The sequence below is a fragment of the Anopheles coluzzii genome, chromosome 2, assembly GCF_943734685.1.
Source record: "Anopheles coluzzii chromosome 2, AcolN3, whole genome shotgun sequence".
NCBI classification, from domain to species: Eukaryota; Metazoa; Arthropoda; class Insecta; order Diptera; family Culicidae; genus Anopheles; species Anopheles coluzzii.
Window position 1 is genome coordinate 91,905,597 of NC_064670.1, and position 21,838 is coordinate 91,927,434.

The 21,838-nt window shown below is 44.6% G+C and overlaps 1 protein-coding gene across 8 annotated transcripts in view; it reads left to right on the forward strand.

Annotated features, from left to right (window-relative positions):
* Window positions 1-21,838, forward strand: part of LOC120949215 (four and a half LIM domains protein 2) — a 116,718-nt gene that overhangs the window by 87,985 nt on the left and 6,895 nt on the right. For 6 of the 8 annotated variants that reach the window (XM_040366351.2, XM_040366359.2, XM_040366350.2 and 3 more), the window contains 2 exons: window positions 12,584-12,784; window positions 12,907-13,081. In XM_040366351.2, the coding sequence (XP_040222285.1) occupies window positions 12,584-12,784; window positions 12,907-13,081 (376 nt within the window). Of the gene's footprint in view, window positions 1-8,509; window positions 9,022-12,583; window positions 12,785-12,906; window positions 13,082-19,195; window positions 19,707-21,838 lie in introns of those variants that run through there. The other 2 variants (XM_040366360.2, XM_040366361.2) reach the window with 2 other exon arrangements.

Genomic DNA, 21,838 nt, shown 5'->3' on the forward strand with positions numbered 1-21,838 from the left:
ACTTGGCGGGATAATGGTTAATTCCTGATAATGTGATATGCTCGGTATGCTGTGGTATCTGTAAAAAATAAATGATTCCAAGATAAACACCGATAGTCTGTTGTTTGTCTTATTGCTTGATATCTCTAGACCTGGTCAAACATTTATCAAAATAATGACGAAGAATAACATGTTAACGCTGCCTCTAAAATTGATTTTTTTAGTGCAGAGCGTTCTTGAACCCATTCTTGTAATCCCTTAAAAAGAACGTGACAAGCAAGACGTTGTGCCTGATAAACAAGTTCTGCCATATTAAACATGCTTGTGCGCGTAAATACACTACCCTCGTGTTGATTTTTTTTTTAATTTTATAAAATTCAAAAACAACAAAATCAATTCTGTCAATGTTACTAATTTGATTCATATAAAGTTTGTTTTTCTTTTGGCATTTTCGGAGCAAGTATAGTTTTAGAGTTTTTGAGGCTTAATCGGTTCCTTTCAATCTACTTTCTTTTTCCTCCAGACATACACCAGACTTTATTTGTTTGTAATCGAATGCCTTAGGTGTAATCTAATAGTTACTAGCCGTGTATAACGACTCCCTTAATCTTATTTTGGTCATTTTTTAAGGGAGTCGTTATATACGCCAAAATACAGTACCTGTATGAATCTCTGAAACAATACTGATCCTACGGAAGGCAACTATGTATGAATGCTGTTCCTGTTTGTTAAAACAAATAACACCACGAATATTCCGGCAATCCGATACACATTAGAATAGGCCTTCTTATACAGGCCCTCCTTGTGATATCGTTTTCTAACCAATGGCATTTGTATTTGATCGTGTTATAGAGGAGCACGATCATTATAATGTGAATCAAAACATTTGACAACAAGTATATGTGACAAAAAGAAGCTATAATTCATCCAAAAAGTATGATGTGCCTTTTGATCGTATGATTATTGCATGATTTGTTTAACAAACTAACCTCTAGTTTAGCGCCGTTTCATCCATCATGGTCCCTCGCTTTGAAATTGACACCAGTATATCTTCGAACGAGAACGCGGTCAAGTGGACATATGCTAATGTTTATGGTTTTTATTTTCTCTTTCACAGGTAAGCCACTTATAGAGAACATCATATCCCATCATCGGGTGACGAAATCGACTACACGAACCGACCGCAAAGGTAACAAACCAACTACCATAGCGCTTGACCAGTTGCCCAACTAATTTTCCTTCTCCTGCGGGGAGGTGCTGACACCACGGCGTTCGCGTGTATCGCGACATTCGACCCACATCTGTCAACGCGCTTCCGTCAAATCTATTTCCGATATAACCACCCACCCACCCACAAGCAGAATGGGTGGCTCGCACACAAAAAGAGAGTGCGCTTATTGTTCCACTACCACCACTATGGAGACATTAGATGTTATTTTCTACGCCGTAAAGTTGTTTCGCCCTGTGTGCCGGCCAACAGTTTGGCTTTGGGTCGTCCAGCTTTACTAACAAGCTGCAAAGCAACAATTTTTCCACTAAACCTGCACTTCATATTGCGTGTTTAGTGAATTTGTTGCGACTTCAAATTTTATCATCTTTTAAGAGACGTCTTTTTGTACCCTCGACAAACGACAAGCAGCACGAAAGCCACCCCACAAGTGTCCATTGATTTATGGTCGCTCGTAAAAACGTGTACCACCACCTCTCCTTTCCGCTGAACCAGCCTGCTTCCATTGATCGGAGCGCGGCATCTATTCTAAAAGGAAAATGAGGGGGAAAACACATAACAGCTAAGTTGTGTGTCTGTGTGTAGCCAGAAGATCATAAAATTCGTCTCTTCACTTCGATTCGATTTGTCTGTGCGCCTGCCGAATGACTTTTCAGTGTTTTTTTATTTTACCCCTGCCTGCCGCGGGTCTTTGTCCACCGACCGATTCGTTGAGTTTATTTTTATTTGGCTTAAAATCCTTCGAATCCGCAAAACCGCCACACAAACAAAAACGCGGAGGTACTTCCGCCGCAGAAGAAAAAGAAGAAAAAATAGAGAAATGTAACGATTTCGCCGTCGTTTGAATGAAAATCGAATGCGCTCGTTCTCGGGGCACAACCGGATAGGATAATATTTATGCCACGGGGCTTGGTTTATGAGCTCTTCTCGGGGAAGCAAATTATTTATTTATCTATCCGCGTGTTTCATCACTGCAAACACATCTCCTCGGTTGCATTATTGCGCGAGCAGTCAGTGTTGTTGATTGCCATCGATAAATTATCTGCCATTTGGGATTAACATTTTTCTCGCTTTTGCGCGAATGACAAATTTGAGGAGTGGTAATTAAACAAAGAACACGCAGACACCGCAGGGTGGTATAATTAAGAATGATTACTGATTGGTGTTGCTGGCATGTTCACGTCTGGTCGTTGTTTAATCAGTAGCGTCGATCGTGGCGATTGGCTGATAAAGGCGACCGCAATGTCAACACAAAATCAGATCGAGGAGCCAATCGATTTTGATCTATGATTCAATAGCTCTTGTCCGTCAGTCTCTGATCCACGTGAGTCAGTGTCTTATTTTGGCGTGCAATGTCGTCGCCTCCAATGTCTCCAAATCGTGAGTGGATCGGTCGGATACTTTTTTTCTATATGCGTCCAATTTCTTTTTTTATGTCCCTCCGTCATCAATGCTAAGGTGACGTGTGAAAATTTATCAATTTCTCTTCGAGAAACAGGCATGAATCAGGGACACGCCACCGCACGCTTTTCCTGCGATGGATACACGCGTAGTTCGCTTTTTTTATTCTTCCATTTGTAACAAACCTCTTGTTTTTTTTTCTCATCATTTCTCCCAATGAAGACGAAGTGTGAAGTCGTTTCGACGGTGTAACGAGCGCAAAAGTGACCTTAACCGTTAACGGTGGTTTGTAAAAACAACAACAACCATCTTCTCCACCACCACCACCACCACCATCACAGTCGTCTGTTGTGTGATCGAATCTCCTCCTGTTTACGGACCTTCTTCGCGCTCGTAATCGCAGGAAACAAACAGCGTGGCAGCGTGTTGTCGAATTTTCGCGTCCCATGACGTTAAAGTCACTGAGTGGGAGGAAATTTTTGTGTTTTGGTCCACTTGTGCGTTTTGTTTTTCCTGCTAGTTTGCTTGATATCAATCGCGGAAAATAGGCAACCGATATAACGGTGACGATCGTTGGTGATCGTTTTTATGGTTTTTTTTTTTTTGGGTAAATAAAAATGTATTTTTGTTTCGCCAAACGGATTGTCTGAAGCCTCATGACGCAGATAACGCCACAACCCGGACGTGGTTCGACTCTATGACGTACAGTTACATTAAGAGAATAATCTATTTGAGGGAAATGAGGATGAAGCATTAAAAAGTGACTAAACATTAATTGATTTTTCTAGTAACTATTACACCATTTATTGCCGTACGCCTAGCTTATTGTTATGGTGTAAGTGCCATTACTTTGTTACGGTTACGATTGATGTGTAAAGAACAAAAGTAAACTCGTAAATGTTTGCAGAAGATGAAGAAAACAAGATCCCAGAAGATTAGTATAAAAATTGAGGATATATTTCCACCGGAGATTTAAGCTGTGTTTATCTCATGTGACAGGATGAGTAGGAAATTTTTGAAATCCGACTTGATTGCTGGTTGAACAACATTTAAGGTAGAAGTTTTGATTGTAATTCTTTAATTAATTTTAATGTTACTTAAATGTATAGGATTTCCTGGTGTAGAATGTGTTGTTTATTGATACTTTGAGTAGCGGGAATGATACTGGTATTGCTATAAGACTATCCGCGTAATTTATGACATCTAACACACGTAAGGCTTTGTTCTTTCCCATAAGATGTACGATTGATAGCGTTAGTTACCCTAAGGATCACAATGATACATTTGTCATTTTACGATGACTCTTTGAAGTAAAACAACGTCATGTACGTTACAAAAATACATACAACGTATTAGTTACCGTCTGGACCGCCTAGCCTCGCCTCAGACCTTCAAAGATTCGCACAGCTCTTGACATTAGAAATCTGGTCGACACGTTTCCGAACCATTTCCGAGTGCAAACACTTGCTTTCCTTGCAAACACACCAACCGTCGTCCGGTAGGATTTACGCCTAAACCTCTCACGTTGCAAAGAATTCGTACAGATGACAAAACATCGAACAACACGCCGCGCGTCCCGGGCAATGATGACGGCGTGAGATTGCACTTGAAAAATGATGCCAAATCACCGGCAACTGGCAGCCGGCATCCATCAGTGTACCATCAGCCCACAGGGAGTTTCATTACACCCAGGGTGTGTTGTAGTAGTGGTTCTTTGCTTCCATTGCGTGCTCCATCCCACCCACACTCCCGGCTTTACACCCTATCGCCGACATGTTTTCACCGTCCATTTTAGGGCGCGTATCTCTAATTATTGAAAAATGGTAAAACATGTCGACACGTTACAAGCTGGTTTATATTTTTGCACTGCGCTGCCCGGAAGGCACGCCACCAGTAGTGTGGTGCTGCTTGCAGGCAAAAGTGCAGAGGGAAGTACACAGAGCTTACCACAACTGAGCACACTCGTACACGCTGCGCCCTCTTATAGCACACGGTTGTCCGAGGCAACAACCACACCGAACCGACCGCTTAGCACCCCAAGGGCACCAGACACGCGCGAACAGGTGGGCGACATCGCAAAGGCCGCCACCGTTTTTGACCTTAGCAGTGTTTGGGGGAGAGATTTGGCAAAAAGCGCTGTTCTAGGTTGATCTTTCTGCACGATCTGCTGAAATTTGAGGGTTCATTTCGTGACTGTTTAGTGAAAGGTTGTTTGTTCAGATGTTTTAATGAACATAATTACTGTGTATGCTGGAATGGAATATATTCCTACAAGCTTAATACACTTCAGACAGGATAATTGCGAATTGATTGCACTCATGCAATTTTGTTTAGATCTGGTGTGGCAAAGAAATATACATACTACTTGCTGTTTGATGTTTTCTTTCTGATATATAATTAGATCTTAATGTAACTTGGAATGACTTATTTTCCTATATTAGCTCGTGGGTCAGAAATTTAGATTTATGATTACGTTTTGAGAGTCAGTGATGGAGCTACATGGTAGTCAATGAACCAATGCACCAACTTCTAGAAGGCTCTAACGTTGCTGGCTTCTCTTTTGGATCTGTTTCTTTCTTGGCAAGTAAGTACATGACTGCATGGAATGAGGTAAAATAAAGGGTGTACTAAGTTTGTTTAAAATATGCAGCAATGTTCGTGTAAGTTTTAATACTCAGTTGAAAAGAATGCTTTTTGGAACAAGTATTTCAGAGTATTTTGAATAATTTTGAGGCACCGAGAATAATATTAATTTAGGTTTTTTTTATTCCTGTTGTATTCATTATTAATTATATTAATATTTGAAATAATATATCACGATATGAAATGTGCATGATGATTCAAAATTTCTTCTATTTGTCGTAACGTCCTACGTGGACATGCCGGTCTGTATAGGCCGAGATTCGAGACTTAATCCATTACCACATAGCGCGGATAGTCACAAATCCCTTGCTACGAGTTAAAAAACAGTAATGAATGCGCAGTTTCCAGATCTTGCAGCATTTTTAAATTATTTTGTGGTAAAATTATAGGTTCTTTCATTTGTCATCTAGTTTCCTGCTATGTTCCATGGATTTTACTTTTGTGCCATGCTAGTAATTGAAAATATTTTCCGTTTTTTTATCACTTTTAATGTATGTTTTACTTGTCTCATTCTATGGGAATAATTATTAGTTGTACAAGCGCTTAATTTGAATGTATAACTGCATCGCACATCATTTGATAACTTTATAACTAAAGTTTCTCGTAATTATACATAATATTACATAATATTAATAACATTTATTCCACTTCACTAACATTTACTCGATGTTCATTGCACTTTTTTGTAGATACTTGTATGGTAACTAAATCTGTAGATATCGTTGAGTATTACCATATTCTTTCTTTATTTTCTCTATATTTTGATGTGTATTTTGTGGTCAATTTAAAGGAAAGATTGTGAGAAATGTTATATTTCTTGCTCATCACTTCCACAGACCCTGTTTGAGAGACCCAATCGTTTAGCCACGTCCTAAAGGTAACATTGCGCAAAACCAACCAAACATTCTCTTCCCATCACGCATGTTGTTAAATCTTGTTTAAGTAATCACTGCATAGGATGGGTTATTGTAATTGAAATATTATTTCTGACACTCCCATTCCATTTCCCTTGCTAACCCACCAACCACCACATCAAAGACCAAACTGCGCCAACACAAGCCTGTCTGCCGGATGCTGTCAAACGTTCGTTACCAACACCACATGATAAGCGGTCGTTAAACTCCTTGTGTGTGTGCTGTGTTACGCCCGCTACGCCGTCTAATTATGCCGGATACTTTTTATTTACAAAGCAAACCCCCGCCCCAGTCATACTCCGCCGGGCCACATTTAAAATATCAAGTGTGTGCCACACGCTTCTGTTTCCTCTAGCTCTCCCCCTGCGCGAGGAAAAACAAGGGATAATCATCGAACACATGACCACCGGACCGCGTCCGTATGTGCACGGGTTGCTGGCTGGCGCGTTGAAGGAAAAATCACTTCACAGTTTTGTTGTCAAGATTTGCTTTTCTGCTGCGGCGTTTATACTTTCCACTGGCCGCCCATTCCTCACTTCCTGTGCACACATTACGGGCCAATTGTTTCTTTGACCTCTTGTCTCTCAGCGACCCCCAAAAAAACCATTGTCCCGAGCGGTCCGCCGCCACTCCGCCGTACACACACCGCACAGTCCGTCGGGTTTTTAGGGGGGAGAACGCCAACGACTGGCCTACTAAAGAAAACTGGCGGCCGGGAAAATCCCGGTGTGGTGCGGCGTATGTGAGTTTGCGTGTGTGTGTGTTTGTGGTGGGACGGCCAGTCGCTGAACGTTCTGAACGGGGTAAACGGGATTTTGTTCGGGTCGTGTGCAGTCACGAAATTATTGCCACCGGCTGACGAAAGCCTCCTGTGCGCTTCCTCGCGACGATCCCCGCGCAAACGCGATTGCTTTCCTTTGCCGCGCTCCAACAGAGCGTTGGAGCGAGAAAGGGATGTGAATTTTCATTCATGAAACAGAGTTGTGAGTACAGCTTGCTGAGAGTATGCGCGAGAGAACGCACGTGAGTGACTGCGCAACAGAATCATCAATTTTGATAGTAACGGGCGCGTAAATCCGTTAAACGGCGCGTGCCACGTGAGTGTCCCGTTTCGTTTGGCGGCCTAAAAATATCGCGCAACGGGGTGCATTTGAGCGGGGGCGAACCAACCGCCCATTGCCCCCCTTGCGCCTGGCCCTGTGGGAGCGTCTCCCGGGCGTTTTGTTTTGGCTCCCGTTCGTGCGTTTCGTTCGGGTTCGCGTGATCGAGAGACTGTTTTTCCGGCACGGGGAGGCTTTTTTTTCCACGCACACACAGATTTAGCTGCGGGTTGTTGCGTGCTGAGCCGCAGGAAGGATGATGTTGTTGTTGAACTGTTCTGAGTCATGTTGTTTTTCGAGTGGGGAGTTTTGTGTTTATTGACGGGGAAAATGGGTTTGGAAAATTTGAAGTATTTTTACCGTGTTTGCTACAGATTTTACGCACCAAAATGCAGACAAAACTGGAATAAACAAGTTATTTTTCCTTCTTTTAGGCAACTTTCTCGTAAACATTTGTGCACAAGTTTGCTTATAGAAATGTTGCGCAAAAAATGCGGAATGTTTTAAAATACTTAATTCTCAATGTAATGACTGGGACCGTATTTGTATGAAATAATATCAAATTTGGTATTAAATTTAAGTAAATTACAATAATTTCATTCTAAATCATTAGTTCCTAGTACCATCATTATCAAACCAACAATGTATTGGATTTTTCTAAATCACGCACAAAAGTACTTTGTCTCTCTTCGACATAGTCGCTCCCATTCCTGCTGGAACTCCGGGGCATTGGATGCTACGACTTCATGGTGATCGTGTGCCGACCATAGCAAAGAGGAAAATGCGCATCTGCGCAAACTCATCCCAAGAATCCCCCAAAAGCGCCACCTCCAATCTGCTTCTCTCCGTTTATTCGGGAAGTCCGTTAAACGGAAAAGTGAGCACCAAATCGAGTACACTCACCAGCCTAACGTACAGTTTTATTGACGGCGGGAAATCTACCAGGCTGGGGGAGAGGGGAAAAGGATCACATCTTCCATCTTTGCCCGGTCGGTAAAACGTGTGCAAAAATCTAGCGAAAAAGTACGATTGGAAAAAGGCAGCGCACTCGCTCTGGTGGCCGCTTTTCTATCCACTTCTAACGGGCGAACTCTCAGACAGGTGTGCGGCAGTGGCGAGAGGGGGCTGTATAGAGTGGACTGAGGGTAGCCGTTTTCCTCGCGCACACTTTTATGAGTGTGTGTGTGTGTGTGTGTTCGGGTGCAACGAAACGGGTGGTGTTTGGTGGGACCGAACCGCGGGAGAGAACCCGTTTGTGCTGCACCCCAAGCGAAGGCAGTCTGGCGTGAGCAGAACACGCACGGTTCACACAGTCCGCAACCAGCTTAGCTTAAACATAGTAACGAAAAGTTCTTCTCGTGGAGAGAACAAAACAGTGCCTTTTACTTTGCCTGCCTATCAGCTGCCCTTCCGTTTCTTAGTGGGAAATTCAAACCGAAAAAGAGCGTCAAATCGCGCGTGTCGCTATTCAGAAATCTGAGGAAGTGATTTTTCTTCCGTGCTCCAGTGTGCGTGTGTGCGTGTTTAGAGCTTAGAACTTTCTTCCCGAAAAAAATTTTCTTCTCCTTCGCACAATGGCCGACGTTGATGTAATGCGTTCGCAGACGGTCGAGGTGAAGAAGACGCGTAAAGTGAAAAAGACGACCACCACCAAGCGCCGCGAGTCGTCCGATCAGACCGGCGAGGTGACCATCACCGAGATGGAGCAGTCCGAGTTCATCAACCAGAACCAGAACGCGCTGGAGGACAAGCAGGGGTAACGAAAGGGCACACCGCGTGCACAAGCGGTCACGGTGGACGGAACACGGTGTGGTCGATCGCTGGAAATCATACGTGGACATCATCACACAACGCCCCACATTACCGGACACACACGTCCTTGCTTGAACTGTGGGGGTCATTTCATCAGGAATCCTGGGCATCCTGAGGAATCGGTGTATCCCTTATAAAGCGAGCGCGTGAGAGATGGTAATCGGATTACTTCGCCCAAACCCTTGTCGGAGTATCGATTTGCGGTTCTCCTCCGTGTTTTTTTGCAGTCTTTCACACGATCGCGCTCTCGGGCGTTAATGACTAAATTAGGCGCATCCGAGCGGGCTCGTAAAGTAAAATCGTTGACATGAGTTATGAGTTTGAGCACACGATCGTTCGCCGGTCGATCGTACGCTAGGAGCCGGCGGGGAGGATACTGTTTGACCTCATCGAAGGTGCGATTACATTGCGGACACGGGTTTTCACTTCATGTCTTGTGTCGGCAAAGGAATGTTGAAGAGATGCGCTTGAGCGATAAAATATAATTTTTCTCCATTTTAAATGCCCCATTACGTCCATCTGTGCCGGGCCAAGGTTGATGGATAAACGAATAAATTGTTGCAAAAATATGAACATTTACCTTCGCTTAAAGGCAAGTTTGTCGGGACACGATTTCTTCCTGCTTGATGGGTGGGCTCTTTTTTATGGTGCAATTGTTTGTGTCAAGATCGATTAGTGACGATTGACATTGGTTGGTTCACTTTTTTTTTATTTAAAAATTTAAAAGTTGTTGCAATGTGAAGATATGTTTACCTATTACAATGTTTTATGATTAGAAAGCCATAAAAATGCACTTCAATTAATCAATCGATCTTTTCAATCATCTTATTTTTGCAACGTACTATTTTTGGCTCCATTCGGTACGATCATGCGACCGAACGTGGTGCGTGTTAGCAAACCGAACACACCGGAACCCATATTTTCCGCTTCAAATTATGGATGCCAAATGTTTTCGCTTATGCTTCCCGATGTCTTCGTTGTGGTAGTGGCATAAAAAATGGGGCAAGCGTGAAAATTTGCCTGGCCGACATTAAGTGATGGCAACGGAAAAGTAGCTCATTTCACACCATCGTATGGTGGTGTTTATGTATTCTTTTTTACGTATGTCTTTCCCACCTCTTATGCAAAGTGCAAGCTGAAAATCGAAAACTTCCTCTTCCCCTCATCGGCGGCCGCTCTGTGCAAAGTGTGAAGAGCCGGGTTTCGGTTGAAACCAGATTGAATTGGAGGAACCAACATTTTGCACCAAGTGGGGATTTTTTTTGTGATGGCGCTGCCAAAAATAAGCAATATTAACGTGTGAACTCCTCCATCCATTGCTGTGCCGCTCGAACCGGTGGTGATGCATTTTAACCGAATTCACCACTCAGTTACAAAGAAAACCGACCGGAATGGAACGAAAAATGTGTGTACGTGCACTCTGTATTCGGCTGCATGCTGCACGTTCGTCTCCTGTGCCGCATCATCCGTCAAGCGGCTGGGGCTGTGGTTTGCGCTCTCTTGCTCGCTGTGCAGTGCGATGTTGCTCCCGCACAACGTGCGGCAAACGTGAAATGGAAAACGTTTCTAACTGCCCGCGCCCCCATGGTCTCGGGGCGGCCCATATTGGCGGTTTTGCACTCGGCCCGCACACATGACCGAATTTTGGGTTGCGCACCATCCGACCATTTCCCACTCCAACGGCGGTTGGGCCATGATGGTGCTATTTTTAGTGATCGCTCGCCATGGTTTCCCCGCAATCGGTGTGTATGTGTGTGTGTGTGTGTTTTTTTTTTTTGAAGAAACTGCATCGGTCGTGGGTGTCGGCGGTGGTCGGAGGTGGCGAGCGGTATACAGATTCTGGTAGATTCAAAACAAATCGCCAACCAACCGAGTGGCTTAAATGTCTTATGCTGCCCGTTTGGGGTGAGTTCTATTAGAGGGTGTGGGGAGGGTAGTTGATGCTTGGAATGTTTGGCTGTGGGCGAATGTGATTGATGATGATTCCAGCGACCGTAACCCGGGCAGATATTGTTCCGTCCCACGTCTTTCGTTATCCCTGCTCTAATTGAAAGGTATAAATGATGCAATTACATGATTGCAGATAACAAAAGGGGGGTTTCCTCTTCTTGTCACACTAATCTAATCTTAAAATGTTATGTTATAGATAAAATAGGTATCACTAATATAATAATTACGCAGTTTTGATTCTTGATTCATTTTGCATATGCTTCAGGTTCTTTAATTATTGATCTGATCAATAGAAATGTATCTGTCAATGTCAAGATATTTTTTAGGATTCTAGTGTATTTGCTGCTTCTGTGTCAATTGGTTTTAATTGTTGATTGGGAAGCAATGTTTGAAACATTTTCATTCGTTTGACATTGAACACATAATTAAGACTCTATTATATTCTCGACTTTCGAAACATTGTTCAACTTTTAGTCGTAGTAGGAGGAGGAAATTAGTTTTGATAATCTCCATAAAATTAGAACGAAATGTATTAAATAAAGACATTACAGGGTGTTATGATATATGATCTGATATAGTTGGTATACTTTCTGAACTCTGTTTGGAATTAAGTGATACAATGATACCTTGTTTGTGATTTGACAGATTATGACATAACGTCGCAAGGTTTTCGTAAAGTGTGCTTAAATTATCAAAACCGCTGAAAACTCCTGTATACAGAATAGATGAGAAGGATTTTTCCGATGAGTCAATACAGGGTTTCCCACGATTTATTGGTCAGTTCCCATGATTTTTTGGTGCGTTCCTACGATTTTTTGATCCCATTTTTTGATGGGATATATAGATTTTTTGGTTCGTTCCCAAAATTTATTGGTATTTTCCGATTGGATATCAATACAATTGGACCAAAAAAATCCCAAAAAAAAACTGGGAAACGGCCAAAAAATCGTGGGAACGCACCAAAAAAATATGGGATTCCACCAAAAATTTGATGGGAACCAACCAATAAATCGTGGGAAACCCTGTAAGGCATGAACATCTGAAGTCCTGTATCTCTAGTCATTAGGTATGCTTCGATTCTATGAAAGAAGGCTATCTAAACATTTGCACTATGTATCAATAAATAGAGACTCTAGACTCGAGACTCTAGTTCTAACTCTTAGATATAGCGAAAAACCACTTACAATGAAGATTCTCTGAGTTAAACCTAGTGACGAAAACATCCTCAGGAATGCGATACTTACTGTATCTTGCTGTATCTAAAGGTCTAAAGTAATGTATACTGAAAACCGCAATCAAGGATCAAAGATACTATAATATATTGCTAGCAAGTCTAAGCCTCACTTCAAGGGACCTACAGTTTTAAGAGATTTTCATCTTCCAGTCAGTGCAGATTAGTGAGACCTCAATGTTTTAATGTATCGAACAGTTTTAACGACGTTATAAACATTAGTTATAAACGACGAATAGACGGATATTTACAAGTTAAAACATCTGTTACTCACCTCTATCAAATGCTGCAAATTCTAACTCGATTCTGCTTTACCCCTACGCAGCTTATTTTCAGTGGCGAATACACCAAAGCTATGTCGAAGGACTGGCATTCGGGCCATTTCTGCTGCTGGCAGTGCGACGAAAGCCTCACCGGCCAACGGTACGTGCTGCGGGACGAGCACCCGTACTGCATCAAGTGCTACGAGAACGTGTTCGCCAACGTGTGTGAGGAGTGCAACAAGACGATCGGTATCGATTCGAAGGTAAGGCTACAAATTCCTACACACAATGTACTACAACAACTACGCGGGCGCCTCCGCTCTACGAAACTGACCTTCACTCACTTATCTTTCCCCGTCGTGCCTTCTTTCTCTCCCGGTCTTAGGATCTCTCGTACAAGGATAAGCACTGGCACGAGGCGTGCTTCCTGTGCAACAAATGCCGCATCTCGCTGGTGGACAAACAGTTCGGCTCGAAGGCGGACAAGATCTACTGCGGCAACTGCTACGATGCCCAGTTTGCTTCGCGCTGCGATGGCTGCGGTGAAATCTTCCGTGCAGGTAGGTCGGGTGCATTGATGTTACCCATTACTTTAGCTTTGATTTCAATGTATCCTTACAAGTAAGCTCAGATGACATACTGGCTAAGCTAGTCAATGTTTTCAATGATCCGGAGTTGTTGACGATGATAGAACCAATGAGACGTTCTATAAAAACCAGACTTTAACAGATGAGAAGACGACCGGCCGCTAATTGCTGGCGATCGATCGCCTCTAATCGAAACCCCGAAAAGCCATCTGGTTTTTCTGTCGGCTTAGTGTGTCTGTGCTGATTGGTGGAGCGAACCAGAGTGAACCAGAAGGTTTATTTATATTAGAGGTCACGTACATGAAAAATACAACGGCGTATCAGATTCGATCGGCTCAAGAGGAGGGATTAAATGAATTGAATTGTTTCATTTGAGTTATGCGACGTGTTGCTCGTTCTCCCAGCGTTGGTGGTCATGCTGATGTTCGATACTCTCCTGCATACTAAACGAAGAATTCAGATTCGCCTGGGTGCGGGAAGCTGTGCGTCATCATTATGAAGCAAATCAAGTCAAGTACTACTTGTTCGTTCGTACACGCTTTTTATGTGGCCGAAACAATAAATTATCAGCACTGAAAGCGGATGACATAACGAGTATGGTTAAAAAAAAACTACAACCCGTCTACACATTCTCATCTTGTAAGCTGCGATGATGAATCGAGCACATTTGAGGAGAGTTGTCATCAAGCGCAAAACACGCGCCCGCGAAACACGACGCTGTTTCACACGGACAAGTGCGACACTCGTGTGTATGTGTGGAGAAGGACTTTTTCAGCTTTGTTTGTTGGTGTGTTTTTTGTGTCTCAATGTCGCTCTGGTTTTGAAACTCAATCCCACCGGCCAGACGAACACAAAGCGCCGAACCTCCAGCTTCTCTCCAGCTTCAGGCCGGCCAAGGAACAACGGGCAAGGTCCGGCGACCGTCGGCGAACAATTAAATTCAATTGGACCGAACAAATCCCGTCCGGGGGTCGCGTTCTGTTGCTGCTGGTCGGCCGCGGATGATGCTATTTCGTTTCGTGTGACCTACAAAAATACACTACTCACATACTACTTTCCGACAGCGCTTGACAATGTCGTGATGGTCTCATCTTTCATCGCCAGCTCGCTCCAGAACGTCTGGACATATGCTGCTGACCTAAGCAATCTGTGATGTGCGCCCAGGGCCCACAGGCAAACAAGATCGCGACTTGTCTCTGCATGGCGTCATCAATTTGTAAGCAGCTTTTGTTTCGTGTGTTTGAGTTATTGCACCGAATCCTTTGCTTTCCAGTACCTTGAGTCTTTCATACCAAGACTCCCCCGGTAAGGTTCGTTGTGGAGTGGCCATAAATTAGTCAAATAAAGAGATCACACCTTTCGCAACAATAAAACTGCTACTACTCCCCTATCCTTGACGGGCAAGGGGGAGGAGAGATCGTGCGCGACAACACACTATAAGAGGGTGCCAACAATCGACGGCACAATCTCTCGGGAACATCCATTATTGCTTCGGCGGAGGTACAAGGTAAAGACACCCGCGGAAAAGAGACCTCTCGTGCCGTGCGCTGCAGCTTATAATTGAGCCGATGCTGCTGCCCTCGGACCACCGGGCGTAGGCGTTCCTGCGTTCCCATTGTGAGCTCTCCGGAACACACTACTGCGCGTCTGGATATGTCCATGTCCCTGTGAGAAACCAACTTTCACTGTTTTTGGCACTGGCTTGCACCAAGATTCTGCCGTCGTTGTCGCAGACAGTTTGGGGGGACAATTTTCATCACGTTTTATGACTTCTTCAAGAAACGCAGAAACAATGGACATTGATCGTGGGGTCCGTAACTCGCTGGGCGGTCAATGACGGCATCTTTGTGGCGTGTTATCACCCGTGTCGCCTGAGACAATCGAACTTTATTGCCCACATCAGTTTGTCGTGCTGTCAGAAATGGTCCGGTAGGGTAATAATGTTTTCCTTTACGCTGCGACCCCCAGTACACATGGCAGCACGCAAATTATTACACCCCAGCGTTAATTTCAACGTTCAGTTTTCATTGAAGTTGACCGGTTTATTGGAGTCCGGTGCCTCATTTCGGATACAAGTGGAATAGTGTGTCCAATTTTGCATACAAAACTACAAATTTGTAGATGGGGAGCTCTGGTACTAATTCGGGAGATTCGCCGCCTGCGACCAACACGACGCTCATTGACCTTCAGTGTTCCAAAGAAATGTTGCGTGTCGAAGAGAGCAGTCCTTTTGTTCGCAAAGACATAGTCCCATTTCCTAATGGGTCGCGAAAACGATCAACAATCATCGAGAGAGCGCCAAACGATCGTCAACGCGCTCCAGAATGCGACATCTATGGGCAGTTTCAGGCATCGTAAAAAACTTGATACACTTCCCAACCCCCGGTACGCCTTAAGCGGTCGTCCCCGAGCGATCTTGCCACTCGCATAACAAAAAAACACTGGTGGGCGTTTCACATCTTGCGCTGCGAGATCAGCATTAGAGGGGATCGATTGTGGAGGCAGTAAATATGCGAAGAAGCGAACGCAAGACGCGTTGCGTTGTGATACGTTTGTGTGCTTTGGTTCTAAATTCGATTTGTCATCCGAATTCATCTGTTCGTGCGCCGACCCCCTTCCGGAAACTGTCAAACGGAGGAACGAACACCTTACGCTTTAAAAGCCAGCTGGTGGGTGTTTTTTTTTAAATGTTGTGGCCAGGGGTTTCGAGCAAGTAGCGAACACAGATCACCTCCCGTCTCATGATGGGGATCTGTGCTTTGTTTGGGAAATGTTTGTTTTATGCGCTGCTGTGATGAAGATCGCGGTATACCACACCCCGTTGTTGCGTAGGGGTGGGATGTGCGCCAAGATCACGTTTTCTGCCTGATGCGCAAGAAAAGCGGAAGCAAATCGCGTGTCATGAGCGTGACGAATGAATCATACGGCAGAGAAAGAAAAGAATTGCCCACCATTCCATTGGCAGATGCTACTTTACGGCGAGTCGAACCAGTTATAGGGAGAGGTTAACCAGGGGGGAAGGTTTGCCCTTCCAACGTCGAAAAGATTCGCGATACGGGAGACGTACACTGCTCGTCTGAAGGAAACTGATACGACGCCATCGCACGCATCGTCTACGTCAGTTCCATCCATCACACACATGTGCGGGCGGGCTGTCTCTCAGGCAAGCGCAATAACCCTTTGAGGTCTTAGATTTCTCCACCCGTGCCGCCGTTGCAGCATTCTAAGCCACAGACAGTCAGACAGAAGAAAAGGCAGATTGATGCGTTTTTTTGCGGTAGTGAACTCTGTGCCTGCGTCTATGCTGAACCTTCTCCTCTCGCACATGTGGGGGGACGTATGAGCGCATATTATTTGCATTCACAAATGCATCAGATGCACTTTTGTTTGCCTCTTGGGTGTTGGCGAACCTTGACAGGCTTTGACTTTAATGCACGCTTATTTCCTCAACCTAATCAAGAGCTGTTTGTTGTTTGTTTGAGCGTCTTTCCTACTGCTTACCAAGACCACCGAGTGGGTTAGAAGCAAACAGTTTGTTTCCTCGTTGGAATGGGTGGAACAATCCTCCCCGAAGAGACACACACACCGCAAATCGATTCTTGTGACAGTTGTTGTTTGCCAAACAGACGCGGGGGGTTTTCAACCATTGATTTCGATTTGATTGGTTTTATTTATAGCTTGGCATTTTTGTCTTCATTCTGTTTGCGACGAACTGAACCGATAAAACAAACCTGAAACATCTAACGTTTAATTTGTTGGAGCAATTATCCGCCCTGACCCGTCATCATATTCGCTCGATTTGTGATGCATTTTAAAAGGAGGGTAAACATCCAAACCGGGCCGGAAATTGATCGTTATTTTGACAACGCTAATTATGGATGTGAAGATCGGTGAAACTACCACCACTGCCGGACAACTTCGCTCGTGTCGTCGCGCTTTGTCGTACATTAATTGGAAAATTTGTGCAGGAACTGACTTTTGTCGATTGTTTTCCTGGTCTGAATGTCACATCAAATGTGTAACTCACTTCACGCTCTTTTTTGACTAATTTTCGATTGAAATATGTGTGAAAAAGAAGGTCCAATGGTGTGGGCAGAGTAGCATTGTGCTATCGTTTTACAGCCCTTTTTAGTAACCCTTTGCCATATTGAAATGGCTTTTAGCTGGAACGGTTTCATGTGTGTGGGCATATAGATCACCTTTGCTGAAAGAATTATACCCGCCGGCATGAGAAACGCTGCTGGCCAAAACGTGCTTTAAGGTCATCGGTACATAAAATAAACAAAACACAAAGATTCTGTTTTGCGCACAACACACTCCCTTTGGGCTTATCCCATCCGCGGAGACTTGAAAAAGGTAATTCCCTTTTCCGAGCGCTGTTGGTTTTGGACAGAGGGCTTGTGTGATCGCACGTGGGGAGAAGGTCCATTCGCTGCCAATGCCAGACAATGGTGATCTTCCATCTCTGGACGACCCAAGACCCTAGAGTGCTTGATAAATTGCTTTCCAAGAAGCCGTGATCGCTACCGCTGATCGTTATTTCATCGAAAACTTTAAGAAGATCGACAATACACGCTACCAGTGACACTGGTTGATTCTTGCAACCTTTTCTGTTTGTTTTCTTGTGCGCCTTTTTCTTTAAGAAAGAAATCGCTTTGATTCTCTTCACACCTCATTTTATGCTAAACGTGTCAGTGTGTTTCCGCGCTTTGTCGAATCCTTCATTAAATGCCCACTTGGTAGTTGGCATAAAAAGACGGCGATGCCTCCAGGGGTGTGATGTCTAGCTCAGAGAGGGGTTTATTATCTCTTGCCTACGTGAGACCACCATCGCGCTTTAATCCGTAGCACACAAACACGTAAGTGGTTAACTTTGAGCCCAGCACTGATGTTGTGGGTTTGTGGGACACTTTTTTTTGTGTTTCGTCGTTGCTGTGTGTTATTTAATATTGACTTCCTTCTTCCCACATTGACGTCGCAGACTGTGTCCACGTAGCCGTTGACGATGGCATCGTTCTGTCTGGTGCGGCTTATCTGTGGCTGTTCCCTCTTTCTTGGCTGAATCAGACTTACTGATAAGCAGTAGAAACGTTCTGCGGGCATGCAAATGTATGTCATTGCTTGCGATTTGGAGTTTCACGTCCAGCGGATACGTTTATCGATTCCCAAGGGGAAACACTGTTTCACACACGCTTCTATTCGTACTTTGTTTTTGCTGCGCCTCTGTGTGTCATAAATTCCAGCAGTAGCAGGACCTACCGTAAGGGAAAACAAAGTGTTTCCCTGTCGCCACCGCGTGAGGGAAATTGTTTCTGCATTACGCGGGTGCGAGCGCTTGACACGCGAGGCCACTTTGTGCTTGCAGCGGCGATAGAATGTTTGCATGTCGGAATCAATTTCGGCTAGTGATTTCCTATTTTATGGGAGTAGTCCGTTTGTTCAAACGGAGCATATGGGGAGTATCGTTTTCTTCTTCTTTCCATTCAACGACTGCAACGAAGCAAAGCTTTTTATTTCATACTCTCCCCACGAACAAATATTATGATGGATGGGATTCGCAGTCCCCACAAAAACGAGCGCAAAATGACACAAGCACTGACCCACTCCAAAAAGACAACCACTACTACTGGAAGGAAATAAATTTGTAAAAATTGTGACTCAATGCCACAGCAACGGTCTGAAGAAAGACTGATTAAATCCCATCGTCCCTCCCCGCACACGCTAGAACACAGTTTGGAGTGAAGAAAGAAAGGGTAGAACCTTGCCCTCCCTCTCTACAACAAACCTACCGACCCACCGGAGAGTTGTGAATACCTCAACCCGACACTGACACCAAGATGACGACAACCGTGCGCCGTCTACGAGACTTTGACTTTGGCACACTCTCCGTCCGAGAGAAGACAAAAGCCGCAAAAGCCGCATGGAAGGAAGCAGGCAGGCTCGCCCTGACTAACCCACCAGCGTCTCATTGGACTCGCCTCCCACAGTTGTTGTCACCCCGCCTGGCGTTCCCTTTTCCGATCTCGCGGGGCCCGATCGAGGGGTGGACTACTCACGCAATAAGTACTACTACCGCCGGTTCGTGGCTTGCGCTCAGTTATGAATGAACGGTTGACCAGTGCACATCGGAGCACTCGAGAGCGAGTCGATCGGAACCCACGATTTTTGTAGTTGTTGTTACGTGTGCGTGTGTGCGTGAGGTGTCTTTGTGTGTGTGGTGAAAGCAAAAGTGTCGTGTTTTGGAAACACAAGCAAATACGCACCCAAGTGACTAAATCGAGCTATTTAGTGCTTTTATTTTGGGCAAAAGTTTGAAATCAAAAGTGTGTTTGTGTTGGCAACCAAGGTGTTCTAGAGCAAATTCAAATCAAAAATAAAATGGCCATGGATATCCTGTCGTCCGACTTTGACTCCCGGCTGCGGCTGAAGACGAAAACGATCGGCGGCGAGCGGATCAAGCGGGCGAAGGACAACAACGAGGACATTGCGATCCTGAGCATGTTTCTCCCGGGTGCGACGGCCGCCAAGGAGCAGGAAAAGTTCCGCTGTCACCTCGGCATGGACTGCCGGGTCGGCGACTGTCGCGATACGACCCCAGGTACATCTCTTCTCTCCCTTCATTCGTGGGGCGTCGTCGTTGTCGTTAAAACGAAACTAACATGTTTAGTGTGTACGCGCGCGCGCGCGATGCTTGAGTTGGCGATTATCACTCCAGCGGTTGCGGGCAGCCTGTGGCTGTGTACGTTCCGCTTCCGTTCCCATCCACTTCCATGTACGGTCAAAAGAGGTAAACAGGCTCATCTCGGCTCGGCTTGGGGACGATAAAAGTGAGCTGTTCAGCCGGTGTATGTGTGTGTGCCCATTTAGGTACAATTAGCGGGGCGAGTGCGATAATTGCCGCCAAAGCGATTGTGCCAAAGCCTGCACCACACTCCACGCCTTGTCACTCGATGACGACGACGACGACGCAGTCGGTCTGGTGCGAGGTGCGAAAAAACTGCTTAACGTGCATACATTGCAATGCAGAGGGGCATACACGCCAAAGCAAACGCTTAGAGAGAACGCTAGAGAACTAGTGTGTGTTGTGTATGGTTGGGACCATCCAAGGGCTTGCCGTTTGATCGATAGACAGGGTTAATGTCGCCATTAAAGCGTGCAATCGAGACACACAGCGTTGTGGGGACAAGGGAGACGAGGGCTGCCTTGGGGACGAGAGAGAGAGGAAAAGCAGTCCGAATCTAGAAGAGAGGTCCTTTTTGTGGACTAGAGTGGATTCCTCCGCGATGTTGTTTCCTCTTCAAAGTGAAGTGTGGTTTCTTTATTGCCCCAAGTTGACACAACACTGCAGTATATGGTGGTGTGTGATTGAACTTTTCTCGAACTTGGTTTATTGCCTGCAGGAAGAACAAGCAACATTTAACCGATCGATTACATTTAACTTTAATGTTCACGTTACTGTGATATAAATGAAAGCAAATACGGTGTAGATTTAAAGGCAAAGTGTACCATTTATTGGACCTTATTTGATGCTTTATTTGTGTTAAAACTGTTTAATTTGTGCAAATTAAGACGGCAATAATGCTGTTTTATTAGTTATTTAAAATCCTTGTGTTGATCTAGCTGTGGCTGGAAGCATAATTTGATCTATAAGTTAAAAGTCGTTTGAAGGTTCGAACTAGTGATCTACAGTATGAAGTATCGATCGCTTAGCATTGCACCAAGAAGTATCTCGTGGAGATACAAGTAATAGATCAATTTAATCTCCTTTCTCTGGAAGCCGTATGATCTTATTGAGTAACGTTTTAATCTTATTTATTTATTTCTTATGATTTCGAATGTTTTTTTTTTATGAATTTTAATGTTAACATGTTTAATGTGTCATTCCTGTATGTTTTTTTTTATTTTAAGTTAAGATAAATAAATAACTCAAAAAATCACTCTGCAAACGACCAATACTTCGCTTAAATTCCTCAAGTTTTCTTTTCAAAGAAAGCCCCTCAGACATTTCTGATTTGCCTTTTTCTTTTAAAATCGGGGTTTGGACCACTTTTCGTGATCTCATCACTCCACCGATCGTCAGACGCGCGTCGGCTGCGCTACATTGCGATCTCGAGTGCACTTCTTCTGCACTTCATCACAGGGTCAAGTACCACGCTCTTCGCGCTTACCTCACTGCCACTTGCCTGGTCTGCCACAGGCAAAATAAATCATACATTTTATCATTTTTTTAACAAATCTCCTCTTCCTTCACCATGCTTCTTGAGGTGGCAGACGCTTCGCTAAATTTATGCAAAATTCCAAACGGCACGCCACTACTCTTGGTGACGGTCTGCGTGCGTGTTTTTGCAGCCCGGGGGTTGTTCTGTTTGCTTTCCAGCTCGGTACAAAATGAAACACGCCTTACCCCTTCCTGCATCGCGTAATCGTCATCCCTCGAAAGCGACGAAGCGGAGAATTCGATTTTGGGGGATGGTGGATTTTTTTTCTTGTTTCACCTGTTGGGATTTATTATTTTTCTGTGAAGCATTTCGATTTGTTCAATAGTTTCCTGCTGCTTGCTGCGTAGGTGCACGTAGCGAGAGAGACATAGAGAGCGGAGCGATTCCTCGCGATAAACGTGTATGGCGATCGCAAAAATTGTTACCTAGTCAGAAGTCAGTTCGGCGGGGCCACCGTACGCGTGTGGGAGCCATTCCGGGGTCATCGTGCGTCGGGGCTTCGTATTGTGGC